The sequence below is a fragment of the Lepidochelys olivacea genome, assembly GCF_965140295.1.
Source record: "Lepidochelys olivacea isolate rLepOli2 genome assembly, chromosome: 3".
NCBI classification, from domain to species: Eukaryota; Metazoa; Chordata; order Testudines; family Cheloniidae; genus Lepidochelys; species Lepidochelys olivacea.
Window position 1 is genome coordinate 49,518,002 of NC_140413.1, and position 27,845 is coordinate 49,545,846.

Below are 27,845 nucleotides of genomic sequence, written 5' to 3' on the forward strand. Positions count from 1 at the left end.
ATAATGATGGGTAAGAATGGTATGTAAACCTGTGATCTCAAGGTATTTTTTCATATTTTCTTTTAAAGAAATAAACAACTATTTCACCTCCTTTGGGGGAGGGATAGCTCAGGGGTTTGAGCATTGGCCTGCTAAACCTTGTTGGGGGAGGCATAGCTCAGTGATTTGAGCATTGGCCTGCTAAACCCAGAGTTGTGAGTTCAATCTTTGAGGGGGCCATTTAGGGATCTGGGGCAAAAATTGGGGATTGGTACTGCTTTGAGCAGGGGGTTGGACTAGATGACTTCCTGAGGTCCCTTCCAACCCTGAAATTCTATGACCTATTTGCATAAATATTTACACACACTGAATTATGCTATTTCCTTCCAAGTACTACACTGATTATTTTTGAACAAGTAGAATATTTTACAACAGAGCGTTGTCCTAAGGGCTCGATTCTGCAACCATTTTACTCAACACAAATAATGTTTGCAAAATTGGGCCCTGAGACAGTAATCTTAGGTGACACTATGCTTCTATCATACTGTATGTATTGGGCCACATACTCAAAGGAGCTACTCCAATTTGCCCCAAATAAAGATCTGACCTATTGGTGAGAAATTTAATTTACACTATTTGGGCCTGAATCTCAGTTACATTAAGGCCTGATCTATACACAGTTTTTGTATCAGTATAACTATTTTGGTGAGGAGTTTGATTTCTTTACCATAATAGTTATGTGGTACAACCCACAATATACACACAGTTGTACCAATATAAAGATGCTTTATACCAGTATAGCTTATTCCCTTTCTGGTAGGAGAATAAGCTAAACCGGTATAAAGCACCTTTTATACCAGTATATCTCCCTACACACCAAGGGGTTTGTATTGCTTTAACTATAACAGATAATTACAGCAATACAACTTTTGTGTGTAGACATGACCTAAGGTTGTGTTACACCACTCTGACACCAAAAAGAGGTCTTAAAATGGATGTACCTGTATTTCATGCCAACTTCTAAAGGTAAATAAGTATACATAAGAATGGTTTCAGAGTAACAGCCGTGTTAGTCTGTATTCGCAAAAAGAAAAGGAGGACTTGTGGCACCTTAGAGACTAACCAATTTATTAGAGCATGAGCTTTCGTGAGCTACAGCTCACTTCCTCAGATGCATATCGTGGAAACTGCAGCAGGCCTGCTGCAGTTTCCACGATATGCATCTGAGGAAGTGAGCTGTAGCTCACGAAAGCTCATGCTCTAATAAATTGGTTAGTCTCTAAGGTGCCACAAGTCCTCCTTTTCTTTTTGCGTATACATAAGAATGAAGCACTTTATTTATTATTAGTATAGAAAACAACCCATGTGATATATAATCTGGTAAAAAAGGCCAAATCTTGATTGATTTACTTTTATTTACATTAGGTTCAGGAAATGACTTTGCAGATATCCCATATGCTGCCATTCATTTTTTCAGCAATCAAACAATTCTCTCAACATACAGAAAAGTATCACACAAAACAACAGCAAATTCTTTGGTTGACATTATACCTTCACCAGCCTTTTATTTAAAATTGGAAAGAATTATTTATGTGAAGCCTCTACTTTAAAATGTTCATGAAAAGAAATACAGAAAAATATATACAATTATTGTCACAGAGGAAAAGAGACTCAATTAAAAACAATCAGGTATGGCATAGCTTACCTGAACACTTCTCAATACATCTGCTGCTTAGCTGTCCATTGCCTGTGCGTCCCTGAAATAGCGAGACAGAACAAACTCAATGTAATCAATAGGTAACCTACTGAATCCACTGTAACAACATTTCAGATTCAAATGGCAGGACATATGCTTCACAAACTATTCAAAAAAGTTAGCATGCAACTCCAGCTGCAAGAGATTTTGTTCACAAACCGAACAGCAATAAGCCTGTCTTTGTTCTCATCAAAAAAGTAAACCAATCACATTGACAAAAAGCCACCTTAAACAAAAAAACTGTATTTAAAGGATTAACAGTTTTGGCATCCCTACCATCAAGTCTTCAGGTTTTTTTCATCAAAATTTAGGTTATATATTTGTTGTTAGCAAGAGTTGCATTACTATTATTGTTAATTTTAGTTCTGTTTATTACCTTCAGGGTTATATCTTGTAAAATAATTTTGTTGCCACTAGTTAATGTTAATTAGTTGTTTTAATAGCCTATATACCTATTTGTTATGGTTTGGTAGGTTTACTTTTTTAACTATCAGTAACTTAATAACTGAGAATATTTAACATTACTGTTGCATACTCAAAATTACAGAGTTACTATTAGTGTTACCTGTTTAACGTTTAGTCATCCTTTGAGTCCTGCGACATATTTCCTTAATAATCATCAGCCATCAAGTCTGATAGTCTCAAAAGAAATATCAGCCCTCTAAACTGCCTTCAAGGGCGGTGATATTTAGCACTGAAAATTACAAATAAAGTTTTTGAAGTTGAATAGCAATAACTGGGCAGTGACACTGATGATTTGTTTGTCAAGACAGATTGTTATATACTATGCAAATGCAGTCAACGCACTCCTCTGAGTGAAAACAAGTATGTGAATCTATGCAATGCTTACATGTTGAATGGGATATTTAATGTGCGGGGAAACTCAAAGGTTGAAGAACTAGCATTTAGACAGTCTAACAGTGGTAAGTGGTAATCTTACCTCTTTAAACTCCATTACATTCTCACGAGAGACATGCTAATACAAACAAGTCAATCAGAGTTTGTGTTTAGCAAGATCAAGCTTAGAGGATAGTTTAAAATCCATTTATTGTTCTAAAGCAATTTTTTCCATTAACATGTTATACATTAGTGTTTACTAACCATGATTCATGTAACAGTTTAGTTTGTTAACTTTTAAATTATTTAACAACCATAAGTTATTAATACAACTTTTAAAGTCTTACACAAAATTCTTAAAACAAGCTTGGGTTCATTTTTGTAATTTTTATATATAAAACATTTTAGGCATCTCTTGAAAAAGAAATAAAGCAGGCATTTAAAGCTAGAAAACAAGTAATTCCAAATTTAGTTTGTTACAAAAGGTTTCAGCTTTATTGACAAATTATGGCAAACATATTTGACAAAATTATGGTTTCCTATTTAGAGAAGCTTACACATGGAACTTTATGTGATTTTTTTTAACAAATACAGGTTAAAACACTGAACAAATTCAGTTAGCTACATACATACAGTAGCTGCTTGTTTTCAACCCCATTAAAACAGCATTTAAAATTAAATTTACAAACTTAATATCGAACATCTTAATCTAACTAACATATATTAAAAAAGACAGGTTAAAACATCTTATCTACATCTTGATTACTGTCTGGTTCAAAATAAAAAAAACCTCATATTACAGTCTTCTAGCAACCCTAAACAAAAACTCAGCCTTAGCTAGTATGTAGAGAGACTCAAGATCTGTAACAGCATCATGCTTTCTTTTTTTAAAGTTACACACAACAATGAATAACAACCAAGAGAACATCATCCTTCAAATGGTTTATAGACAATGCTTGCCAAAGATATTTTTTTAAGTCCGTGTTATAAAATAATACTAATGCCAATGCCACTCCAATGTTATAGGAAATACAAGTAGTACACGGGGTAATCATGAGCAGTAATCCCTAGGATAGAAAAGAAATGGACTATTACTTGTCTTGTTGCTGTTTATGTGGAGACCACAGGCTATTAATTGTCTTTGAGTTGAGGTCACAGATGAGGAGGACCTTCAATATCTACCATAGGGGTGTTCCCTGTAACCCCCTCGGGCTGACCTTGGAGGCGGTGCCTTTAGGCTGGAACGGGTTGTGGCCCATTCTTCTTGTGCTAAAAACAGAAGAAGAGAACATTTTTTGTAAAAGACTAAATCTGAAAGAGCAAAAAGATATCAGAGGCAGTGACTGTCAAAGATCCCAAGGATCCTGCTTGTGTGTTTAACAAACACAAACTGAGGGTGGCTTTATCATCCATTGCTTTGTCCTTCCTAGCATCTTAAGAAGGTTTGGTTGTCCGCTTACAGAATTTGTAGTAAAGATTAGCATATCTCATTCCTTCACTTTCAGCAGAGCGTGAATATCCAGTTTACTGGTAATGCAGTCAGCTCTGGAAAAAACACAGCATTAGCCTACCAGCTCAGAACATATTCTATACAGAGCTTCTGACATCTTACGATAAAGCACCAAAGGGAATAATATTTTATGCCGCTGATATGTTAACGAGATTAGGAGTTGAATCATAATTGAAATACATTTGATTTTCTACTTCCATTTTGGACCAAAAAGAGGGAAATGAAATAATGGAAGGAACAATACCCGGAAATGAGGCAAGTGCATTAAGCGAAGAAGCTCTACCTCCTAGCTGTTACTGTGGGTGGCAGCATTCCCATCAACTTCTGAATGAGTTTTGTTCTCATGACCGTGAAGTACACTCAGAAAGAACTAAGTTAATATGCTTAACCCTGGCAGACTGGAATGAGGATTGTGTTGGTCTATTATTATAAATCAGATGTGCACGAAAATTAGATCTCCTATGGCAGCAGACATGAAAATGAGAGCCCAAGAGGATAAAAAAGAGGTATGTTCCAATGATTAAAGAACTAAGCTCAGACACAAAACGAGGAGCTCTAATCCCAAATCTCACACTCAGCAATTCAGCCAAGCTACATGCTAGTGCCTCTCTGTGGTGGATGTTCAGTGCAGGTACTCCACAGGGAATGGGTACAGTGGTTAAATAAAATGGATTGAAAAATGATTTAAAGGTGGCATTCTTTAAAGGAGTGGAAAAAGGGGGTTCAGGGCTCCCACGACTTGTCAACCCTTCTCCAGTATAGCCCCCCACCCCTTAACCCTAAAATGGGGGGAAGTGTAGAGGTCTGAGCAACGGATTGGCTGGGACCTGAATGGGAAAGGGAGAGGGCTGACAGAGCCCTTGAGTATATGGAAATGGTGACAGAATTACCTGAACTGTAAAATTTTGTCTGCCAGGCATTCAAGGATGAAGTTGTGGCCTTCTTAAAACCACATCCAGTGCTCCTGTATTTCTTCTGATACAGCTGGAGAAAAGAGGGCTTTTTGCTGGCACAGCCCTAGGTATAAATACCCACCCTGCTCTTCCCATTACCTGTGGCAGAGGGGATAAGTCCTCCTGCCAACTGAGTTTGGCTGAACTGCTTCCTGCCTCTTCCATGAAGCAAATTCCCTCTCTAGGGAGGAAGGGGCCTTAAAGGGGGCAACAACCCCTTTTCTTCTAATCTGCTGGCTAAGCCACCCTTGCAACTCTCTTTTCCTGTCAATCTGGACAAAGGGTTCCAACAGCTCTCAAACCTTAACATTTACAACACTGTGCTATCTAAGATACTACATCTGTGACCTGTAAGGAAATATAGCAGTATCCTTGAAACCACAGGGTGGCTTATGTAGACTTTTTACTGATGATTATTGTGTTGATATTACATGTACATCGTGAAGATTAATATTTGTACTATTATAAGTGCTAGGAATTCTTGTGTCTGTTTTGGGGGAAAATTTGCATATTTGGACTTGCATAAGAAAATGGGCACCTGAAAAGAAAAGGCTGGAAAGAAGTTTGAAAGGAGAGTCTATGGTGGCTAAAAGGAAGCCAAAGGAAAAGACGGGTTGACATAATCAAGAAAAAGCCTTGAGAGCACAATAAAAAGCAGGGGAAAGGTAAATTGCAAAGAGTGGAGAAGTCTGGTATAGTTGTCTTAAAATAATTAATTGAGTGGTATCTCAAAATATATGCCCTTTACTCTAGCCTAAAGTGAGAGTATCTTTCTTCACTTACAAGACAGGCAATGTAATGATACAAATTGGACTATTCAATTCCATAAATTTTGACAGGGATCAGAAAATTATTTCATCTGCTCAGGTTTAAAATTTAACTACTTCCATCTTTACAAATGTACATGCTTTATTTTTCATATATTTAGTATTATGCAAAATGTGTCTCCCTAAGAAGGCAGCCACTTAAAATGGATTTCCCTGGTCAAGACTGACAAAGTAATAGGATGATTCCCTGATTCTTCTCTTTATCTGCCCTGTTATGTGGAATTGGAGACATGTAGAGCACTGCTGAGTTCTCCAGACTCAATGTGGCAGGTGATGCTAACTTTCCCAGGATATAAGTGAGGTGAGAATGGCTCCTTTAGGCACACAAATCTAGTGTGTGGTGCTGAGCAATACTAAGAGGGGGACCCTAGCACCAGCAAAGCCTGGAGGAAAGGCTTGGGCTTGTGTTTCCTTTATTCTGTGTTAACTTGTTAAAAAAACCCAACTGCCCCCCCCCCCAAAAAAACAAACAACAAGAAGGGGGTGAGTTGTGAAGCAACATATAATTTGTTAGCTGTTTTGGGTCAGGATAGAAACCCTACTTGTTCATGGATGATATGTACATAATTTTACTCTGTCGTGTAATATTCTAATTTAATTCCTAACAAGCTCAGTGGGGCCATTCTTAAGCTTTGTGGGACCCAAGATGGAGCTTTGAGGGGAATCTAACCATTTCTTTTTTGCCCACTTTCCCCCACTTCTAGAAGGGGGAGATGGGGATATGAGATGTCTAGTCAGTGCCTGGCCACAGAACTCACCAAAGCATGAGTTGTCATGTTGAGCATGTATTCTTTGTGCCTTAGGTCCACCGTGAGCATTAAAGAATATGTAGTCATTTTGTTTCATTTTTTAAAAATCACCAAAACATGAGACTAAAACTTTCTGTAGCAAGGAAGATATGTACAAACATTATAAAAGAAGATTAAAAAATCAAGAGAATATTAATAATAATTTTCCAGAAAGATAGCCATATTGTCTGAAATTTAGCGTGCTGTTTGATTTATAGAATGATACTCTTGAATTAAATATAAAGTAAAACTTTAAAATCTTCATCTCCATTTAGAAATGTCGCAATTTTTCTTTTTTTAAACCAGGATGATTATAGTGGAAGGGAAAGAACCTTCTAGAACAGTCGGAGTGTTGAGGTAATGGTCCTGTATTTCAACTGGCTTCAGTTACTGTAGAATACTTGCTGAAGCTGTCTCCTCCATTCTTTCCTTTGATAGTTTATTCATGCACTTTATTTATGAAGGCGATAAAGTGACAAACGATCAAGTGAAACTAACATGTACAGAGAGTTCCATTCTGCCCTATGTCTTAAAAAACCCTGCATCAATAAAAAAAACAAATAACTGGGAAAAGTAGTTGTATCTTTGCCTGCTTCCCAGGCCAGCAACATTTACACTATAAAACGCCCTTTTTCTTTGAAAAATCTTTTTTGCACATCTGGTGAGTCCAAGACGATGGTCAGATATGGTCAGTGTTCCAACCATACATAAAACCCTATATAGGATTGGATCTAGTGTGATTATGTCTACTCTTCACAGTACAGTACCTCCTTCTGTCTGCTGAACCCATAATATGCTTCCTTGTCATTTCCTTACATTGCATAACATAGTAATCACAGTGAGGAAGGTGAGAGAAGTAATTTTGAACTGAAACTCTGTGGTCAAAATACATATGATATGTGTATGCATGTTGCTAAACTGTGACTTGGCCTCCACTCCTACACAGGCAAAAAAGGGCCCACTTTACATCTCTAGATAGGTAATACCTGGTCCTTAGGCATGGGTGTGCAGGACAAGAGGGATGGTACAAGCCCACTTTACTGCCTAGTCAATTAATAGTTAATTGGCTAGAGCTGTTGGTATTGTAATTTACTGCAGATTAGAGCTGTGCAGGAACCAGAAGGGCCATTTTGCAGGAAATTATGCAATTTTGAAATATGTTTTCATTTTGAACTGGAACAAAAACAAGGAATTTTGAAACTGCCTGAAAAATGAATCAAAATATTTTGTTCCAATAAAATTGAAACACTTTGTTCCAGTTTCAATTTTAATATAAAACACAATAAAATTCTAAAATGCCATTTAGAACCAAAAATTGAAACATTCCATTCTGATAAAGTCAAAACAAAACATTTTATGAAATGCTTCATTTCAATTTGCTTTTGAAAATGAAATTTTATTGAAATTGACAAGTTGATATGGAAAGTTTTGATTTTGATGAGAGCATTTTCTGACAGAATAACATTCAAGCAACTCTACTGTTGGGCAGGCCAGCAGCAAATTACCACCCCTCGGGAATAAGGAGGAAGCAAAGGAGGAATGGTGCCTCAGAGGGGTGTGAATTAATCAAAATGCCTCCCGGGACTACTTCTTGGTTGGTGCTTGAAGTCTCAGTCTAGTTCTTATGATTTTAAAATGTGTCTGAAACCAGCAAAGCTACTTGCATGATTTGTCCCCACATTGTCCCACTTTGTATGTGGATGAGAGCAGAATCAAGACCTACAAGTTTATTCTACCTGAAAACTATATCAGCTATAGAAAATTAGGAAAGTGTGATAAGAAAAGTGTAATACAATGTTTCTTTTTTAACAAGCACACAAATGGAAGGAAATTATAAAAGGGAAGAATTATAATTATTTCTGTTAAGTGATATTTTCAGTATTAACAAGTCAACACATTAACTGCTTATTCATGTAACGTAAAATGCAATTCTCTAAAGAGGGCAACTCCATTGAAGTCAAATGGGTTGTCCTACTTTCACCAGGGATGATTCACCAGGGATAATAGAATGTAGATGTGGAAAAATCTAATAGATCTTCAACTTCATTCCTCTGCAAGGGCAGCTTATAGTCCTCTGGATGAGGAAATTTCTTCCTGTTTTAAAGATCACCTTGTATCAAAAAAAGATCAGCTTTAGGAAATGTACATGATCTAATTCTAATGTAAATGAACGACCACATATCTTATAGACTATAAATTGTTCTAACTTCTGTTTTAAAAAGAAAAACAATTCCTGAAGTTCAGAAAAGAATGCTTTGTAGTCATTTGTCTTTGAAGTTTGGCATGCAGAGCCTATTGTAGAGATCACTTGGTATCTTTTTAAAATTCCAAAAATATGAAAATGATATTTCATAAAATATTCCACTCAGAACACATATGACAACTATTATTACGCTTTTATTTTGCTAGGGACTACAAGCATTTCTGAAACATGAATCCAGTCTCTCATAAAAAGTCAGGTCACTCATCATTTTCACAGCTGATTAATCGGAACATCTAATCATAGCAGGATACTGCAATCACAAAGGTAAATTATATTTCAAAGGACCCAGAAGGAGCAATAATATGTAAAACTATTTAGCTTGACCTAACTAAGTGATCACATTTTTATTTTTAAAACATCACTGATGTTTGTGGTTAGTAAGTGAATAATTGGATAGCTCTAGAGTAAACACATAGACAACAGAATTTGTAACGAAAATACATTTTCTGAATAAGGAAACACAAAAGGTATGGAAACAAAAGTGAAGATATAAATGATGCCTTCTTATGAAAAAGAAATATGACGTTAGCATGACTTTTGCTTTTGAAAAATACAGTACTAAAGTATATCACATAGTCTACTATTCTTTCAGAAGGAATGACTTAGGGTTCTGTTGCACTTCCCATCCCTTCCTCCCCCTGAGATGTTCAGAATGTTCTTTTGTGGATTATCAAGGTTTTTATGGTCACACAATACCAAAGTTTACTGTGGAAAGCTATTACCTGGAGGGCTGAAGAAGTGGCAGACAATATGATATAAACCTAAATCCTCCGGTCTCTTACACCCGAAGGGGAATAGTTTCCCATATACTGAATTTAAAAGTACAGACTCTACATTTTGTTTCATTATACCCTTTGAAAATGGTATTTTGCTCTAAATGTGCTGCGGCTTCAATTACCCTTTGCTGAAGTGTGAGAGCATTTCCAGGGAAGCCTTGGGGAGATGTAAGATTTAGATGAAAAAAAGGAGAAGCAATTTATTTATATAAATAAAAATGACTAAAATAACAACAGGCACACTAGGTGCACAATACAAAGACAAAATAATAACATTTGCCCACCTCAGGGTTCCTCCAATACAGAAGAGAAATCTGCAGTCCTTTAGCCAGAGTTCACATAGTATTGAAATGACATTGCATCACCCGGATGACTAGCTTATTTTTACTGGCAAACATTGTTCCTAAAGCAACTCTCTGCTGCTTTCTGTACCCACATCTGATTTTGGGAAAAGAGGAAAGTCCTAATTTGCAGCCTATGGCTCCCTGCTCCATCCCAGGTCACATCTTCTCATGGCAATTAAGAGTTATTCCCTAGCCTTCTACCTCCTTAAGGGAGTATAACTGATTTTTACCAGCCCACGTAGAGGGAAAAGTCATCTTTACCCTAACATAGAGGAGGAACTCAGCTAGGGCCTATATATCATTAAAATGAATGACACCAATTTTTCTTGTTTGCTAGACCAAAATAATGAAATGTGCAGGCCGCATCTTAGTTGCACCCTATTGACAGCAATATCAAGTAGCAGGCTCAGAGTTGTAGGTGTTAAGAGAGCATGTCCTCGGGAAAAAGTAGCTAGCAACGGCTCTTGGTATGCCACCAGAAGCTTCCCTGTTGTACCTAGAGGGTCAGATTGTAGCCATTCCTGATGCTATAGACAACATTTCTATGCAAATCACACAAGGGATCTGGAACTAGAAGCCTAAACCTTCAGCTTGGAAACCACTTGAGCTCCAGTAGCTGTTAGTAGTTTCTTTCTTGCGGAAAGAGCCAGACACTGGGGGGGACATTACACACACTCACTGATCAACATTATGCCCATACATTACAAAGTGACATTCTCAGCCACTAGTTGAGCTTTAGCAGCAATACTGGCAGTCATCTTGGAGACAAACAAATGAATGAACCTCTCAGTTTAACTCTGGACCTGAAAACCTAGAGGGGGAGAAGAGCAGGCAAACCATCTAATCAAAGGTCTTGCCAGCGCAGAGCTGTTCTCTGTTGTAGATTGTATGGTCTGTGCGGCAATGACTGTCATTTTCCATATAGTTGTGCAGCACGTGGCATAACAGAGCTCCTCTCTGGTTGGCCTCTGTGCGCTATTACAATAAAAATGAAATAAATTTTCCAGTGTTTTGTGCATTGGAGATTATTTTGCAGCTGCCTACATCTGAGGATCAGGAAGAGTTTCCCGATGTGCAGCCTAAATTTTACCTTTGTTAATTTCATCCCATAACTATAAGCTTTACCCTTTTTTACTTTCAACAGGACTTCTCACACTAGAAAGCACTATGTGTGGTAGTATCTCTAAGATGGAACCAGACTATTCCAGTACTTCCATTAGGTAACAATCCCATCCCAACTTTGCTGTGTATCAGCCATTTATTTATTTATTTACTTATTTATTTTCACAATCAGGGAGAATCACCCTAAGTGTTTTGTTCCTCTATATCAGAGGTGGGCAACCTGCAGCCCACGGGCTGCACGCAGCCCATTGGGGTAATCTGCTCTTGGGCCACGAGACAGTTTTTTACATTGACTGTCCACAGGCATGGCCACTCACAGCTCCCAGTGGCTGCGGTTTGCTATTCCTGGCCAATGGGAGCTGAGGGAAGTGGCGCGGGACGGGGGAACATGCTGGCCACCTCTTCCCCGCAGCTCCCATTGGACAGGAACGGCGAACCATGGCCACTGGGAACCTGTGAGTGGCCGTGCCTGTGGATGGTAAGAGTAAACAAACTGCTTCGCGGCCCGCCAGCGGATTACCCTGATGGGCTGCATGTGGCCCTTCGGCCACAGGTTGCCCACCAGTGCTCTATATGAATGTGTCCTTCCCCTCCGTATTTCATTCTAGGGTTTTTTTTCTCTCCCCCCTCCCTTTACTCCAATCCAAATGCCTTTCTTTTTCTGCCCTTCAGAGACACAACAGGTAAATCCCACTGCAGGGAGAGCAGCACCTTTTCTCTCAATCCAGTTAATCCACCTAACACACCACAAGATATGCATTATCTCCAGTTTAAAGATGGGGAATAGGAAACAGAGAGGCGATATGCCTTGCTGTAAATCACACAGTGAGTTAAAGGAGATTTAGCATTAAAACTCACTCATTCCTGACTCCTGGTTCACTAGATAATATTTCCTCTTGCAATGTTGCCCAAGTGTTATACTAAATACTGAACACATTTTAATATCACACCTACATGAGCACTAAATGTGTTTCAGCATCAGAGTTAATGCAATGAGGTTTCTTTATCATAGGTCACCGTGACTGTCTCATTTAATGGCTAGCAAGTCAATAGCTTTCTGTTTGCCATCTAGGAAGGCAATAGGCATAAGATCTGGTGTCAGTAAAATAGATTGTGATCAGCAATCTAAGGATGTGAAACACACACACAATTATGACAGAGCAATGGTACAAAGGTACTAGCTCAGTCTCAAATGAATCAAACCAGTGATCTAATTTCAGCGCCTGGTTCAAAAACTGGCAACCAGCCAAAGGTGGAAACACCAGTTAGTCAACAAGCAAGTATGCAGTGCTCTTTCATGTGGGTCAGTGGCAAAATAAACATGGTATGTTCAGTATGAAAAGCACAGCATACTGTGCAGGTCACATAGGAAGGTAAGAGCACACAAAATAAATCAGTTATCTTCTATCTACACTAAAGTTCATACAGCATTTCAATTAGGCTGAGTCCATATTATTTTGCCAGTTGCATACTGTGAGTTTTGCCTCTCTTTCCTTTCTGGTTTACACTCACCCCTATACGCAATGTCCTACATTTCCATGACCTTCCTTCAGGCCCAGTAACCACTGCTCTCAAATTAGATGGGGCCTCTTCCTTTCACCTCGGGTCTCTGCAGTACTAACAGTTTTCATTTTATTTTTAAATGTAGTTTATCTTTTAAATCCATATAAAGGGAAGTTATTAACAGCCGAGGTTCATACTACTGTTATATCTACGTTTTGAGAAGTGTGGAGCTACCCTGCTTGAGGTACTATCGGGCAATTCTGTATAATGGAGCAATTCTCATCCACCCTTCTTTATGATAGTAAGTGATTTTAAAGCAACAAAATGTTTCTGGGTGTTAAGAAAAACAAGCTGACCACCATGTTGCCATTTCTCAAGGTCCCACGAGGAACCTCAAATTTAAATTATGGGTTTCACTATCAAAAATAAAAATAATGCCTGTGAAATGCCAGTAAAATCTGCATATTTCCATGTGCTAGTAGCTTGAAATATTTGAGCAATCTTGGTAAAATATTCTACTTTGATTACATTGATTCATCCAGACCCAGCCAGGGTCAAAGATTTTCTTCTGATGGGCTCCGTACCAACCATGTTGTTTTATGTACATGATACTACATCACTTACTGCACAGAACTGCACAGCTTCCTGAACCCCAACTGATAGATTCTGTAACTGACAACAGCCTGGTGTTGGGTAGCTCAGGTAGGGATTGTGCCTCAAAAGACAGTGTGCTGGGGGAGCACGCATAGTGTCTCTCTGGAGGGTGCAGCCAACCCTGTGCATCCAAGCTAGCTCTGCTGGCCATAGCATGGCCATGGTATCTCACCCACCTTGTCTCATTTAGGGTAGATCAGGCACTAAGGCATCAGTTCCTACATTCTCTGGGGCACAGGGATTGTAACTGTCCCTGATATTTGCATGGTTGGATGCATTTGGGGGAAATGCTTTTGCATTCTTGACAACTCTGTGCATCTGCACAAGGGCCAGGGTGCATCTAGCCCCAGTGGGGAGTCTTCCTGAATGGATCATTCTGATTCATAAAGGTCAGTTTTTATTATTACAATTGCATGGTAGTACAACTGAAAATGAGATCCTTTTTGTGATTTCCTTACTGTAATAAAAAGACATTCCCTAACAATGTGGCCTTTTCTAGTTAAATTTATGTTCATATTTATTAAAAAAGAATACTAAAAAAAATACTTTATCTAACAGGGAGCTCAGAAGCAGAATACTGAAGTGACTTATTTCTCCCACAGCTTTCACATACACACCTACTTAGCTGCATCCCTGATATGTTCTCTTTTTAATATCTTCTTTTCTATGGGAGCCCACAAATGCTGCTACTTCTGGGAAGGAACAAGTTGCAGTTACCACTACAGGACATGAAATCTGGATTTGAAGCCAGATCTACTGGAATCTAGGGTTTTGATTCTGAGCCTTTCACATGTGTTCTGACACATAGTACATTCCAGAGTGAGGGGTAATTTGACTTGAAGGCCATATGGCACTCAGAAAAGAGGCTAGCATGATCTCTGTGACAGAATCACAAAGATAGGGGTCTGAAAAGGGAATGTGAGACAGTGGAGGTAGAAAACTTGTGGAAATGTTTTGATGATCACAAGGAGAGAGAGGCTATTAAAGGACAGTGTGGAAGTATATACTGGAGGGGGTGAATAGAAAACTTACAGAATCGAGATTATGGAACAGAAGAATAGAGCTTGTCAGAGACGTTGCGGCGGGAAGGAAGGGACAGGAGAAGAGAAGAGTGAGCCTGAAATCTTTCTACAGTACAGATAAACTATGGAGATGTATCCAAACTTCTGAGCACTCATGTGAACCTTAGACCTAGGTGCTCTAAAATTTTTGAGGTTTGCACATCAACAAACTGCCTAAAAACAGAGAGAGTTTGCCTGACAAGACATTATTACTTCCTAAATGTATCACTTGTCTCTTGTGATTAAGATAGAGGTGTCAGTTGTAACTCTACTGTTAAGGTTGCTTAGAGATTTGCAGCTAAAGCAGAATTTTCATTTGCTGCTCTGCAGTGAATTTTCCAACGTTAACACCTGTACAAAAGAGATTATAACTGAATTTGTGATATACGTTTCATGCAGTGCGGAGGAAGAATCTGCCCATTCAGAATATTGAAAATCCATCATTTTTTAAATCTCATGTTTCTTTCGATCTCTTGAACATAGCTTAAGTGTGATACTGTAAATGAACTGAGGCTGAGGCACACAAGATTACCAAACTGCTTAGACTGTCTGATGCTGCTCCCTCTGTATCTTATGCCCAGCCTAGCTTCCCTTCGGACAGACATAGTAATCCTCATGCTCTGTCTGCCTCCTTGGTTACCTAGCTACAGCCTGCGAGCCCCCATCCTTAACTATCTCTGTGCCTTGCCTTCTCCATGGCTCACCACTCCAGCCTTCCTGAGACAAGTTAAGCTACAGCAGTGTGAGTCCCAGTCTGATGGACCTGGTAAGAGTTGTTGGACCAGGCCTCCCTCATGGTGGTTTGAAGGAGAATTGTCCTGCATAACAAAGTAACAAGATTCATTTTTCAGGTGACTTTGCCTGGAAGCTTTCCCTATTCCCTGCCCAGGTGAAGGGCTGGGAAAGGCTGAGAGAGCGGAGAAACAGAGGAAGACTTCTGGGCAATATTTCCTGACAAGGGAAGCTTGTCGCTAAGCTACAAAGGCAACTTCTCCATTTGAGGAACCTCAAGGTTCATCAGAGGACCCAACAGATTGTAAAAGTTCAATCAAAGAGGAGCTTCAGCTGCTACAGGTTTAGATGTCCAAGGGAGGCTTGGGCAGAGGGAAGAGCATGGAGAAATGGAAACAGAAAAAGAATGAGGGGCTGCCAAGAGCTGTAGCCAGAGAACCAAAAAAGGAGGCAGAGGAGCATGGCTAGTGATGTGGTACATGCACAGGCTGAAGAGCTGAACTGTGGGGCCAAACTATTAGCAGGGAGTCCTGGGCAGCCCTTGCTCCCCTTGGTTGTTGGCAACTCCTGTCCATCCTGACTCCATAACTTCCTGCACCATTGCCCAGCCTTTCTCCTCAGTTTCACCACTCTAGTCAATTCCTCCATCCTTGGCCCCTAATCCCCATCCTGTTCTAATTTTCAGCTGTGATATTATCAATGCTACCAAAAGTCAGTGTTTAAAAGTTGAATGGAGGAAAGGAGTCAGAGAGCATAAATGGAAGATATTGATAGGTCCAGGGGGAAAGGGCATGGAAGAGGGGTTGCAGAAGACAGAGGGAATGGAGACCACAAGGGCAACAAAAGAATGGGATGAGAGCTTGAGGAGGTTTGGAAAGGATCAAAGGAGGAAGCATAGAGGGGAATGCAGGATTTAGGGGATAAGGCCATGGGCTACAGAAGAAGAGTAGGATTTCAGAATGTGGGGGGCATGCTGCAGGGCTAAGAGGGAAATAAATTTCATTTTATTGATTATGAAAAAAAATAAGGAAATTTCCCCACATACAACTTTGTTAACTGAGAATTGAGGTTGTTGAAGGAATTTCTTATTAACAAAATTATTAAAAATCACCAGACGAGATCATCTTAATAGCCACACCTCCCAACTCACATACATTACCAACCACGCATCCCAATATCCAACAAGATTCCTCACCCCTACACAATCCCCTTTGCACTTCAGGTCTATAATAGGTCATTACTACCTAGAGGAAAATATGAGGTGAGACTTAAGGTTGTGTATCTGATTGTGTGTGGTTTTCAGAAACTGAATATGCATACTGTAGGTAGCAAGATGGAAATGTAAGAGAATTTGTTACAGTGCTGAGGAGTCTGAGTGTATTTTGGTATAAGGCTTGTGTATTGCATTGGGTGTGGTTATTAATATTGTCTTGACTAGTGATTTTCTTGATTTTTAGTGATTACATTGATGGGAAATGCATTTGATCAATTATATGAATGAGTTAATGATGTTTTTCTGTGGGAATATGTATGAATTCATGAGCAGAGCCCTTTTAATTAAACTGGATACTTCTTTTAGTTTGCTGTAAGTTTAGTGTGAGTCAATATTTGGAACCCACTATTAAATGGGAAACTCAAGTTAATTGTCATTATCACTAGCTGCCACCATCCTTGGTTTTTGATCAATTGACGATTAAGTACAATTTTAGTATTTCAGCACTGTTAGTGAAAATTCACATTGCCTCTTACCCATTATGTTAATTGGTTTTTGAATAAGCTTCCTGTATCTACTAGAGACATTGCTTCATTTATATATCGGCTCAGACACATGGTTAGGGATGATTTTGTGGTTAGTTGCTAGTATACTAAGCAGGAGAGGTATATTTTAGATCTATTGTTTCATTGCATGACTTATATTCAGAAATTTGATTTTAGTCTTGTTGGACAGTCTACCTGAAAAGAAACCTTAGTTTCTCTAAATGAACCCTTAGGATTTTATGACTCAAGCTCCCATTATTAGCTGCTAAGATGCAATCCTCCTATGTATCTATGTGCCTAAGTACCTCTGAGGAACTCAGGCTAAGTATGTACTCCCATAGCAAAGGGAAAATTATTTAAATAAAATTGTTGTTTTTATTTTGCTATTTAGTACCAAAGCAAGCTTAGGAGCATAGGATTTGCCATAGTAAATTAAATACATGGTCCATCTAGTCCAGTATCTGGAAGATTCAGGGTCTTAGATATTTATTGTTGTGAGTCTCTGATACTGTACATATTGGAGACATTCTTTTCTATTTTTCACTCAGCATTTCAAATCTTTGTAATGGAATTTTCCAGGATCATGGCTAATCCTTCCGCAAATGCAAACAGTCAACAAATATAAGTGATTCAAAGGCAGACTTTTTTAAGACAGAGTAAAACTGTGTTACAATAAAAGAAACATGTATTAACTGCATCTAATTTGCATATGAAGATGTTATTTTCTAATTCAAATTTCAATTCTATTCATTGCTAATTAGCAGCAATAATGGAGACATGAGCTGGCAATTTATTTAACTTCTCAATATTGCTTGCACAGTTTTCTATTCTGTTTTATTCTTCCAGGGTCAATTTCTGCAGGACAGGTGGCTAGGAAGAGATAAAACTGAGCTCTGGTGTTTAGACAGTTAAAAAGTATATGATAGTAATTAAGATCATGTTTTAATTTGATTGTGTGCAGTATTATTGTAGCCATGTTGGTCCCAGGATATTAGAATGACATAGCAGGTGTGGTAATATCCTTTGTTGATGAGAGAGACAAACTTTTGAACTTACACAGAGCTCCATCCAAATATCCCAAGAGAACCTGCTTCAATACAGAAATAAAACCCGTTCCGACTAAACACCCCTAGATGTTCCCTCCCACCCAACATTTGAACCGACAAGGGGCATCATGAAACAACTACAACCCAACAATGGGGATCCCATCCTGAAAGAAATGTTTCCTGAACCCCATCTTCTGGCCTTCCAACAACCCCCCAGTCTCTCCAAGCTCATCATCAGAAGCAAGATCCCCACAGACCAGGACACACCAACTCAAAGCGGCCCCAGACTCTGCCAGAACAACAGATGCAAACCTTGAAGACATATCTCCACTGCTAAATTATGAACACCCCCACAACACACCTTTCAAGATCCAAGGGTCCTACACATGTGGTGTACCTCATAGTAGCAAATATTATTCATCACCATTTTTGACAATCCTCGTCAAACATCTCAGAACAAGAAATATTTTTGTAAAAATCAAAGTTTGTCTGTGGATAACTTGCAAACAGAAAAAAGGGTGAAATACATTAAATAAATTATTCTCTACAAATACTTCACCCAGTTACAGTATGGAGCAGAGAAAATACTGAGAAAAGGCTGGATTTGGGTGATGTTATATGCATTGAGGCTCCAGTTTTTATCTGTAAGTGACAGAACTTTCTTTGTTGTGTTAAAACTTCTATAGTAATTATACAGATTCTGTTACCTAAGTATGGTTTATTAAAACATAAAATTAGATTAGTTTGTCATATATAACTTGTAAAGGTTTCAGACCTTTATAAATAGCAGGAAATCTGTCATTAACAATGTGACACATCTGTTAAACTAAACTAAAATGTGTTGAGATGAGATTTAATTGTAGCATCTTGTTACCATAATTTAATTACAATAATCATAATTTTCCTACAGTATGCTACAATGATGAGACATGCCATTAGCTGTGTTATTGTGAGATAAGTATGGACACAACAGCATGGGATTGATTTCCCCTTCACCTTATTTCCAGAAGAAATGAGCTTTCTATTAATGTGAGATTGTTCAATGTGATATGTTCAGTGACACTGTTGTCATGCCTGAAATAATGCAGATGTGTTATCACTATATACACCACCATATTACAGGAATATTTTTCTTAGTTTCTCAAAATGTACAATTCTTAGAGTGAAAGGCAGTAAAATACTTGGTGTGAAATACAACATATGATAAGAATGGTTGGCATGATTAACTTATTCTTATACTGTCATATAAAAGTGATGTATAATTCAGGAATAATAGGAGAAATGGAAAGAGCCTCTTTCAATAAAAATTATTCTCTTTTCTTGTTACACATATTTTTATGCTGTACTATCATAATATATGTAAGTGCAAGTGGTTTTGGATATACACTAAGTTCAAAGAATATGACAGGTTTAAACATAGAACTTTTCAAAGAATTATAACTTAATTAAAACAGGGATTTGACAATATGACATTAACTTTAATATCATCCCCACAGTAGCCATCATATCTGAATTTAAAATGCTCTCACATTTCTTACAGAGTTTAAAAATCATAACCTTACAATGTAACTGTGCAGACCACAATGCCATCCACAGCCTCAAAAACAACTCTGACATCATAATCAAAAAGGCTGACAAAGGAGGTGCTGTCGTCGTCATGAATAGGTCGGAATATGAACAAGAGGCTGCTAGGCAGCTCTCCAACACCACTTTCTACAAGCCATTACCCTCTGATCCCACTGAGAGTTACCAAAAGAAACTACACCATTTGCTCAAGAAACTCCCTGAAAAAGCACCAGAACAAATCTGCACAGACACCCCCCTGGACCCCCGACCTGTGGTATTCTATCTGCTACCCAAGATCCATAAACCTGGAAATCCTGGGTGCCCCATCATCTCAGGCATTGGCACCCTGACAGCAAGATTGTCTGGCTATGTAGACTCCCTCCTCAGGCCCTACGCTACCAGCACTCCCAGCTATCTTCGAGACACCACTGACTTCCTGAGGAAACTACAATCCATTGGTGATCTCCCTGAAAACACCATCCCTGGCCACTATGGATGTAGAAACCCTCTACACCAACATTCCACACAAAGATGGACTACAAGCCGTCAGGAACAGTATCCCCGATAATGTCACAACAAACCTGGTGGCTGAACTTTGTGACTTTGTCCTCACCCATAACTATTTCACATTTGGGGACAATGTATACCTTCAAACCAGCGGCACTGCTATGGGTACCCACACTATGCCAACATTTTTATGGCTGACTTAGAACAACGCTTCCTCAGCTCTCGTCCCCTAATGCCCCTACTCTACTTGCACTATATTGATGACATCTTCATCATCTGGACCCATGGAAAAGAAGCCCTTGAGGAATTCCACCACGATTTCAACAATTTCCATCCCACCATCAACCTCAGCCTGGACCAGTCCACACAAGAGATCCACTTCCTGGACACTATGGTGCTAATAAGCGATAGTCACATAAACACCACCCTATATCGGAAACCTACTGACCGCTATTCCTACCTACATGCCTCCAGCTTTCACCCAGATCACACCACATGATCCATCGTCTACAGCCAAGCTCTACGATACAACCGCATTTGCTCCAACCCCTCAGACAGAGACAAACACCTACAAGGTCTCTATCAAGCATTCTTACAACTACATTACCCACCTGCTGAAGTGAAGAAACAGATTGACAGAGCCAGAAGAGTACCCAGAAGTCACCTACTACAGAAAATAACAGAACGCCACTAGCCATCACCTTCAGCCCCCAACTAAAACCTCTCCAATGCAACATCAAGGATCTACAACCTATCCTGAAGGACGACCCATCACTCTCACAGATCTTGGGAGACAGGCCAGTCCTTGCTTACAGACAGCCCCCCAAGCAAATACTCACCAGCAACCACACACCACACAACAGAATCACTAACCCAGGAACCTATCCTTGCAAAAAAGCCCGTTGCCAACTGTGTCCACATATCTATTCAGGGGACACCATCATAGGGCCTAATCACATCAGCCACACTATCAGAGGCTCGTTCACCTGCACATCTACCAATGTGATATATGCCATCATGTGCCAGCAATGCCCATCTGCCACGCACATTGGTCAAACTGGACAGTCTCTACGTAAAAGAATAAATGGACACAAATCAGATGTCAAGAATTATAACATTCCAAAACCAGTCGGAGAACACTTCAATCTCTCTGGTCACTCGATTACAGACCTAAAAGTCGCAATATTACAACAAAAAGACTTCAAAAACAGACTCCAATGAGAGACTGCTGAATTGGAATTAATTTGCAAACTGGACACAATTAACTTAGGCTTGAATAGAGACTGGGAGTGGATGGGTCATTACACAAAGTAAAACTATTTCCCCATGTTTATTTCCCCCTCCCCCACACTGTTCCTCAGGCGTTCTTGTCAGCTGCTGGAAATGGCCCACCTTGATTATCACTACAAAAGGTTTTCTTCCCCCCTTTCTCCCCCCGCTCTCCTGCTGGTATTAGCTCATCTTAAGTGATCACTCTCCTTACAGTGTGTATGATAACACCCATTGTTTCATATTCGCTATGTATATACATCTCCCCACTGTATTTTCCACTGAATGCATCGGATGAAGTGAGCTGTAGCTCACGAAAGCTGATGCTCAAATAAATTTGTTAGTCTCTAAGGTGCCACTAGTACTCCTTTTCTTTTTGCGAATACAGACTAACACGGCTGCTATTCTGAAACCTGTTAATAATAAATGTTTTCGAAGGGATATTAAACTGCATGTCTTAGGCTTAAACCAATCTTTAAATATTAGAGACCAGGACAAGACCTAATGTAGGAGTCAAGTTATCCAACGTTTCCCTACTTACACCTTCCTCTGAGGCTTACGGTAATGGCCCCTGGCAGAGAGAGGATATCAGATTAGATGGACCTTGAGTCCACTCCACTATGGTTGTTTCTATGTCTCTCCCTCAAGTTCAGTATAGCATTTTTTCTAGATTTATGTTGTATATGTACAGTGGAGGTAGCAAACAAAAGTTACTTTCCTCCATTCTTTTCTACTCTGCTTCAGGTTTTTATACTCTACCAATCACCATAATATCTGACATCCTATGTTCTTATTTATTATTAATTATAATTCTGAATATTCTTGATTTCCATATCAATGTTCAATCACATTTCAAATCTTGCCAAGTTCTTGGCCTCAATGACTTCCTGTGACAATGAATCCTCCACACTCTACTTATGTGCTTTTGAAAAAATATTTCTTCTTGTTGTTTTTGAATTTTCTACCTTTAAATCCCATTCAATATCTCATGTTATGAGGCAGACAAAACAGAAGTTGCTAACCTGCCTTCTGTAAATCATTCATTATTTTGTATTCTTTTATCATGTTCCCTTTTAGTCATCTCCTTTCTAAGCACAGCTTAATGGTCTGCACAGGAGATTGGAAGCCAGGAACTCCTGCATTCTCATATTAACTCTAATACTGACACAGTCTGTCATCTTACACATGTCATTTAACCTCACTTCCTCAATTTCTAGCCAGCCATCAAGGGAGTCCAAGAAACAGGGCATCCAGGAGTCTTAAGGCTTGTGTATATGACAAATTAGTGCATGACAAGGTGGGGGCAGTGCTCCAGCATGCAGAACACTAAATGGCTGTGTGGACTTTGATGCTGCGCACTAAAAGTTCACTAGTGCGCTTTCTGTATGCTGTTTCAAAGATCAGTATGTAAAAGGGCATTAGAGAATCCTTAGCACACAGCAATAGGGTCCACATTGACAGCAAGTGCGCGGCACACTGAAGCTCTGTAGATTTATGCCCCAGCTTGCTTCACACTAACTTATCCTATAGATATGCGCTGAGTGGAATTAGGTACTGAACACTAAATCTATCAGCAGAAGTGGCAGTTAATAAATATACTGTAGCGTATTCAAAAATATTGACCTACAAGTATACAGGATATTGCAAACAGTGGAGTTCTTGTGATATCAGGGTTTCTTAACCGTAGTATGCTCCAGATAAAGAAATCCCATAGAAAGAAGCAAGAACTGATACAAAGAATGTCTTTTCAACATGCAAATTTCCCCCCAGAGCAGAGGGCTTGCTCAATAGCCCATATATTTTCCTTGTGTAAGTAGGATGCATGGCCATGGCAGGACCCTCCCTACTGGGCTGAACATCGGTGTGTAAGAACAAGGCACTAGAAATTAAGATTTAATTGTGATCCTATAATGGCTTGTGTAAGCGTAGGCAGAGGCTGGCTGGTATACCTGTTTTAAGTATGCCCAGTTAACAATGAGTGTCCCAAGAACTCAAAATCAGATAAAAATGTTTTCTTTGATATACGGCTGTTTGCCATTCTAAAGATAATAAATTACTTAAGCAATGTTCGGTTTGTAAACTAGGCAATGTTCTAAATAATTAGGGCAAGATACTAGTGAAAATCAGCACAGCTCTATTGACTCCAAGAGAGCTACACTGAATTACATCAGATGAGTCTCTTGCTTTTAGTCACCATCTAAGTTACAGTAACGAAGGGAAAGATCCCTGTGTTCCAACTACTTGCATTATCATATCTGCAACTTTCTAAAAAGATTATCATATTAGTTTGTTTGATTTCCTGCATTTGAACGCTTAAATGGAGATAGATTGGTAAAACACAGTGGCAAAACCCTCAGCACCACAAGCTAATTGAATTTCAGGATCAATGAATGACAATATCTGCATTACTGATGGAACTAAGCAGTGAATTTGGACTTGACTACAGTTATTAGAACAAACTCATTATCTTTACAAAACAAATGCTAACAATTGATATTTTCTTTCAAAATTTACAAAATGTTTGCCTCTGTACCGTGAAACATGAGGTCAGTATAATTTCTATGTGGCTTCATTTTGCTTTGATAATGCGATAGATTAATCAATTGTGGGCTTTGGTTTCACACTGGGATAGTGTGAAAGCATCTTAATACATCTCAATGCAAATAGGAATGCTTATGTTCTCTAATGGAGTTGAAGGGAGATATCCAAATAGCATGATTTAAGGTACAGAATTCCTATTTTTCCTTATCCCACACACACTTTCATTTCACCTGATATTTCAGATCTATATATTCATTTTTTACTCTTCCTTGTTCAGCACAAGCTGTCGCCTTTACTCCAAATAAAGAATAAACGTAATTAACTGTTTCTGTATCCTGCAAGTGCTGATTTGGTATATAAACAATGACTTTGCATGGGAATTGTCAAGGTTCCTCCCCCACTCTGAACTCTAGGGTACAGATGTGGGGACCTGCATGAAAACCTCCTAAGCTTACTTTTACCAACTTAGGTTAAAACTTCCCCAAGGTACAAATTAATTTTATCCTTTATCCTTGGAATAACCACTGCCACCACCAAACTCTAACTGGGTTTACTGGGAAACATAGTTTGGACACGTCTTTCCCCCCGAAATCCTCCCAACCCTTGCACCCCAGTTCCTGGGAAAGGTTTGGTAAAAATCCTCACCAATTTGCATAGGTGACCACGGACCCAAACCCTTGGATCTGAGAACAATGAAAAAGCATTCAGTTTTCTTACAAGAAGACTTTTAATAGAAATAGAAGTAAATAGGAGTAAAGGAATCACCCCTGTAAAATCAGGATGGTAGATACCTTACAGGGTAATTAGATTCAAAACATAGAGAATCCCTCTAGGCAAAACCTTAAGTTATAAAAAAGACACACAGACAGAAATAGTCATTCTATTCAGCACAATTCTTTTCTCAGCCATTTAAAGAAATCATAATCTAACGCATACCTAGCTAGATTACTTACTAAAAGTTCTAAGACTCCATTCCTGGTCTATCCCCGGCAGAAACCAGCATACCGACAGACACAGACCCTTTGTTTCTCTCCCTCCTCCCAGCTTTTGAAAGTATCTTGTCTCCTCATTGGTCACTTTGGTCAGGTGCCAGCGAGGTTACCTTTAGCTTCTTAACCCTTTACAGGTGAGAGGATTTTTCCTCTGGCCAGGAGGGATTTTAAAGGGGTTTACCCTTCCCTTTACATTTATGACAGGAATAGAATATTGCTGTCTATTTTAGCTGTCAGCCCTATAAACATTTGGTTACACAGTGTTGCCTCTACAGAACTTCGCTTAGCCAAACTAATCACACTTTAAAGCTCTCTTAATGAACTGTTGGCTGGGTAATCTTTACAAAAATAGACAATCAAATCATTTTGGCAGTATTTTGGAACCTTGATGTCTTACATCCAAAAGAATTATATTAAATATTTACATTTGTATTGTTTAATTAAAGACGGAATTATCCTAAAATTAAACAACCAATTCTTTACATGTGAACACTTAAAGCTAAATTGCAGTGGAAACAAAGCAGAATTATATGGCAACATGAGCAAATATGCACACACAAAAATACAAAAACCCTGAATAATTTTATTGTAATGAATACCTAAGTAGTTTTCATTTACTCTGATGTGTTCCTATGCCAAGAAAGTATCTTTGGTACTTGGTCCAAAATGAATGCGAGCCCAAGTGACAAAGATGTTAAGGGCTAGGTGGCGAGCAGCCCTGTGCAGATGTGTAGCAGGATGCATGGGGAGGCAATACACTTCTCCCTTACTTCCTAGTACTCCTACAAAGAGGGCAATCACCATTATAATGTCCTGGGGACTTTCCTTCTAGATTCCTATCCAGGACTGTCAAACAACTAAAGATGAAACTACCCCCAGAGAATGCACCCCAGGTTTTCTGATTAGTCCAGCTCGAGGGACAGGATGCTGGGCTATAAGTCAGTGCTTATGCAGTTTGGACATGATCAGTAAGCTTCACAGGTATAGGATGTACCTACATATCATGTCTCAGTGCCTTGATTGATTTAAGTGGCTACCTTTAGGGCAAAATAACAAGACTCGGAGAGAGAGGAGGAGCACAGGCTGCAGTAGGGGCTCTTCCCAGTGCATCATGACTGTCTCTGCTATAGTTATTCTGATTATGCTACTTCATTTTAAACCATACATTTTACTTTACTATAATAACCATACATTATACTTTACTTTTACTACTTATAATAAAACAAGTCATTAACTTCATGTTTTTGCCAGACACCTTGCTGAAGGGCAACAGCACTAGAGGAGAAAATGCAAAATTATGTAATTATGGAAAACAATGGGTACACATGGAAATAGCATGTATTCATAAATTAATCCATTTGCATGAAGTTCATTATAAAATATGAGCATCTGTATACAGTTAAAAAGACACCGTCACCCTGGTTTATGCTCCCAAATTTAGATCCAATCCTGCAAGTGCTGAGCACCTCTAGCTGGGTAATGAGTGCCTTAAACACTTACGGGAATTAGTGGGAGGTGAAAGCACTCAGCATCTTGTGAAATGCATTCAGTAATTTGGGGGACTGAGCTCTTAGTTTTTTAAATGGTGTTTCCCCAAAAAGCTTTGCTTAGTCTTATGGCAAGGTCCAATATATTTAAGTGAAAGGATTTCATCTGCATCAACTCCACAGTCAATCCAAAGAAGAGGAAGGGTACCTAAACTAAGACTACCATCATCTATGTGCAGAAAGAATAGCAAACATGGCAGGCGACCAGCTTGGCTTAACAGAGAAATCTTCGGTAAGCTTAAACACAAAAAGGAAGCTTACAAGAAGTGGAAACTTGGACAGATGATTAGGGAGGAGTATAAAATTATTGCTTGAGAATGCAGGGGTGTAATCAGGAAGGCCAAAACACAACTGGAGTTGCAGCTAGCAAGGGATATGAAGGGTAACAAGAAGGGTTTCTACAGGTATGTTAGCAACGAGAAAAAAGGTCAGTGAAAGCGTGGGACCTTTAATGAATGGGGGAGGCAACCTAGTGACAGATGATGTGGAAAAACTGAAGTACTCAATGCCTTTTTTGCCGCGGTCTTCACAGACAAGGTCGCTCCCACACTGCTGTCCTGGACAACACAGTATGGGGAGGAGGTGAGCAGCCCTCAGTGGTGAAAGAACAGGTTAAAGACTATTTAGAAAAGTTGGACATACACAAGTCCATGGGTCCAGATCTAATGAATCTGAGGGAGCTGAGGGAATTGGCTGATGTGATTGCTGAGCCATTGGCCATTATCTTGGAAAACTCGTGGTGATCGGGGGAGGTCCCGGATGACTGGAAAAAGGCATATATAGTGCCCATCTTTAAAAAAGGGAAGAAGGAGAACCCGGGGAACTACAGCCTCATCCCAGGCCCTGGAAAAATCATGGAGCAGGTCCTCAAAGAAACCATTTTGAAGCAGTTGGAGGAGAGAAAGATGATCAGGAATAGTCAACATGGATTCACCAAGGGCAAGTCATGCCTGACCAACCTGATTGCTTTCTATGATGAGATAACTGGCTCTGTGGATATGGGGAAAGCAGTGGATGTGATATATCTTGATTTTAGCAAAGCTTTTGGTATGGTCTCCCACAGTATTCTTGCCACCAAGATAAAAAAGTATGGATTGGATGAATGGACTATAAAGTGGAGAGAAAGCTGGCTAGATTGTCAGGCTCAATGGATGGATTTCTTCAGGGTTTCTTCAGGTATGTTGGCAACAAGAAGAAAGCCAAGGAAAGTGTGGGCCCCTTACTGAATGAGGGAGGCAACCTAGTGACAGAGGATGTGGAAAAAGCTAATGTACTCAATGCTTTTTTTGCCTCTGTTTTCACTAACAAGGTCAGCTCCCAGACTGCTGCGGTGGGCATCACAAAATGGGGAAGAGATGGCCAGCCCTCTGTGGAGATAGAGGTGGTTAGGGACTATTTAGAAAAGCTGGACGTGCACAAGTCCATGGGGCCGGACGAGTTGCATCCGAGAGTGCTGAAGGAATTGGCGGCTGTGATTGCAGAGCCATTGGCCATTATCTTTGAAAACTCGTGGC

The 27,845-nt window shown here is 39.3% G+C and overlaps 1 protein-coding gene across 3 annotated transcripts in view; it reads right to left on the reverse strand.

Annotated features, from left to right (window-relative positions):
- Nucleotides 1-27,845, reverse strand: part of KHDRBS2 (KH RNA binding domain containing, signal transduction associated 2) — a 628,896-nt gene that overhangs the window by 47,811 nt on the left and 553,240 nt on the right. Inside the window, exons 9-10 of one of the 3 annotated variants that reach the window (XR_014711102.1) lie at nt 3,668-3,841; nt 1,685-1,736 (exon numbers count right to left, since the gene is read on the reverse strand). Coding sequence is in view for 2 of the 3 variants with exons in the window: in XM_084624771.1 (XP_084480897.1) it covers nt 3,744-3,841 (98 nt within the window). In the remaining variant the exon portion in view is untranslated. Of the gene's footprint in view, nt 1-1,684; nt 1,737-3,297; nt 3,842-27,845 lie in introns of those variants that run through there. The other 2 variants (XM_084624771.1, XM_084624770.1) reach the window with 2 other exon arrangements.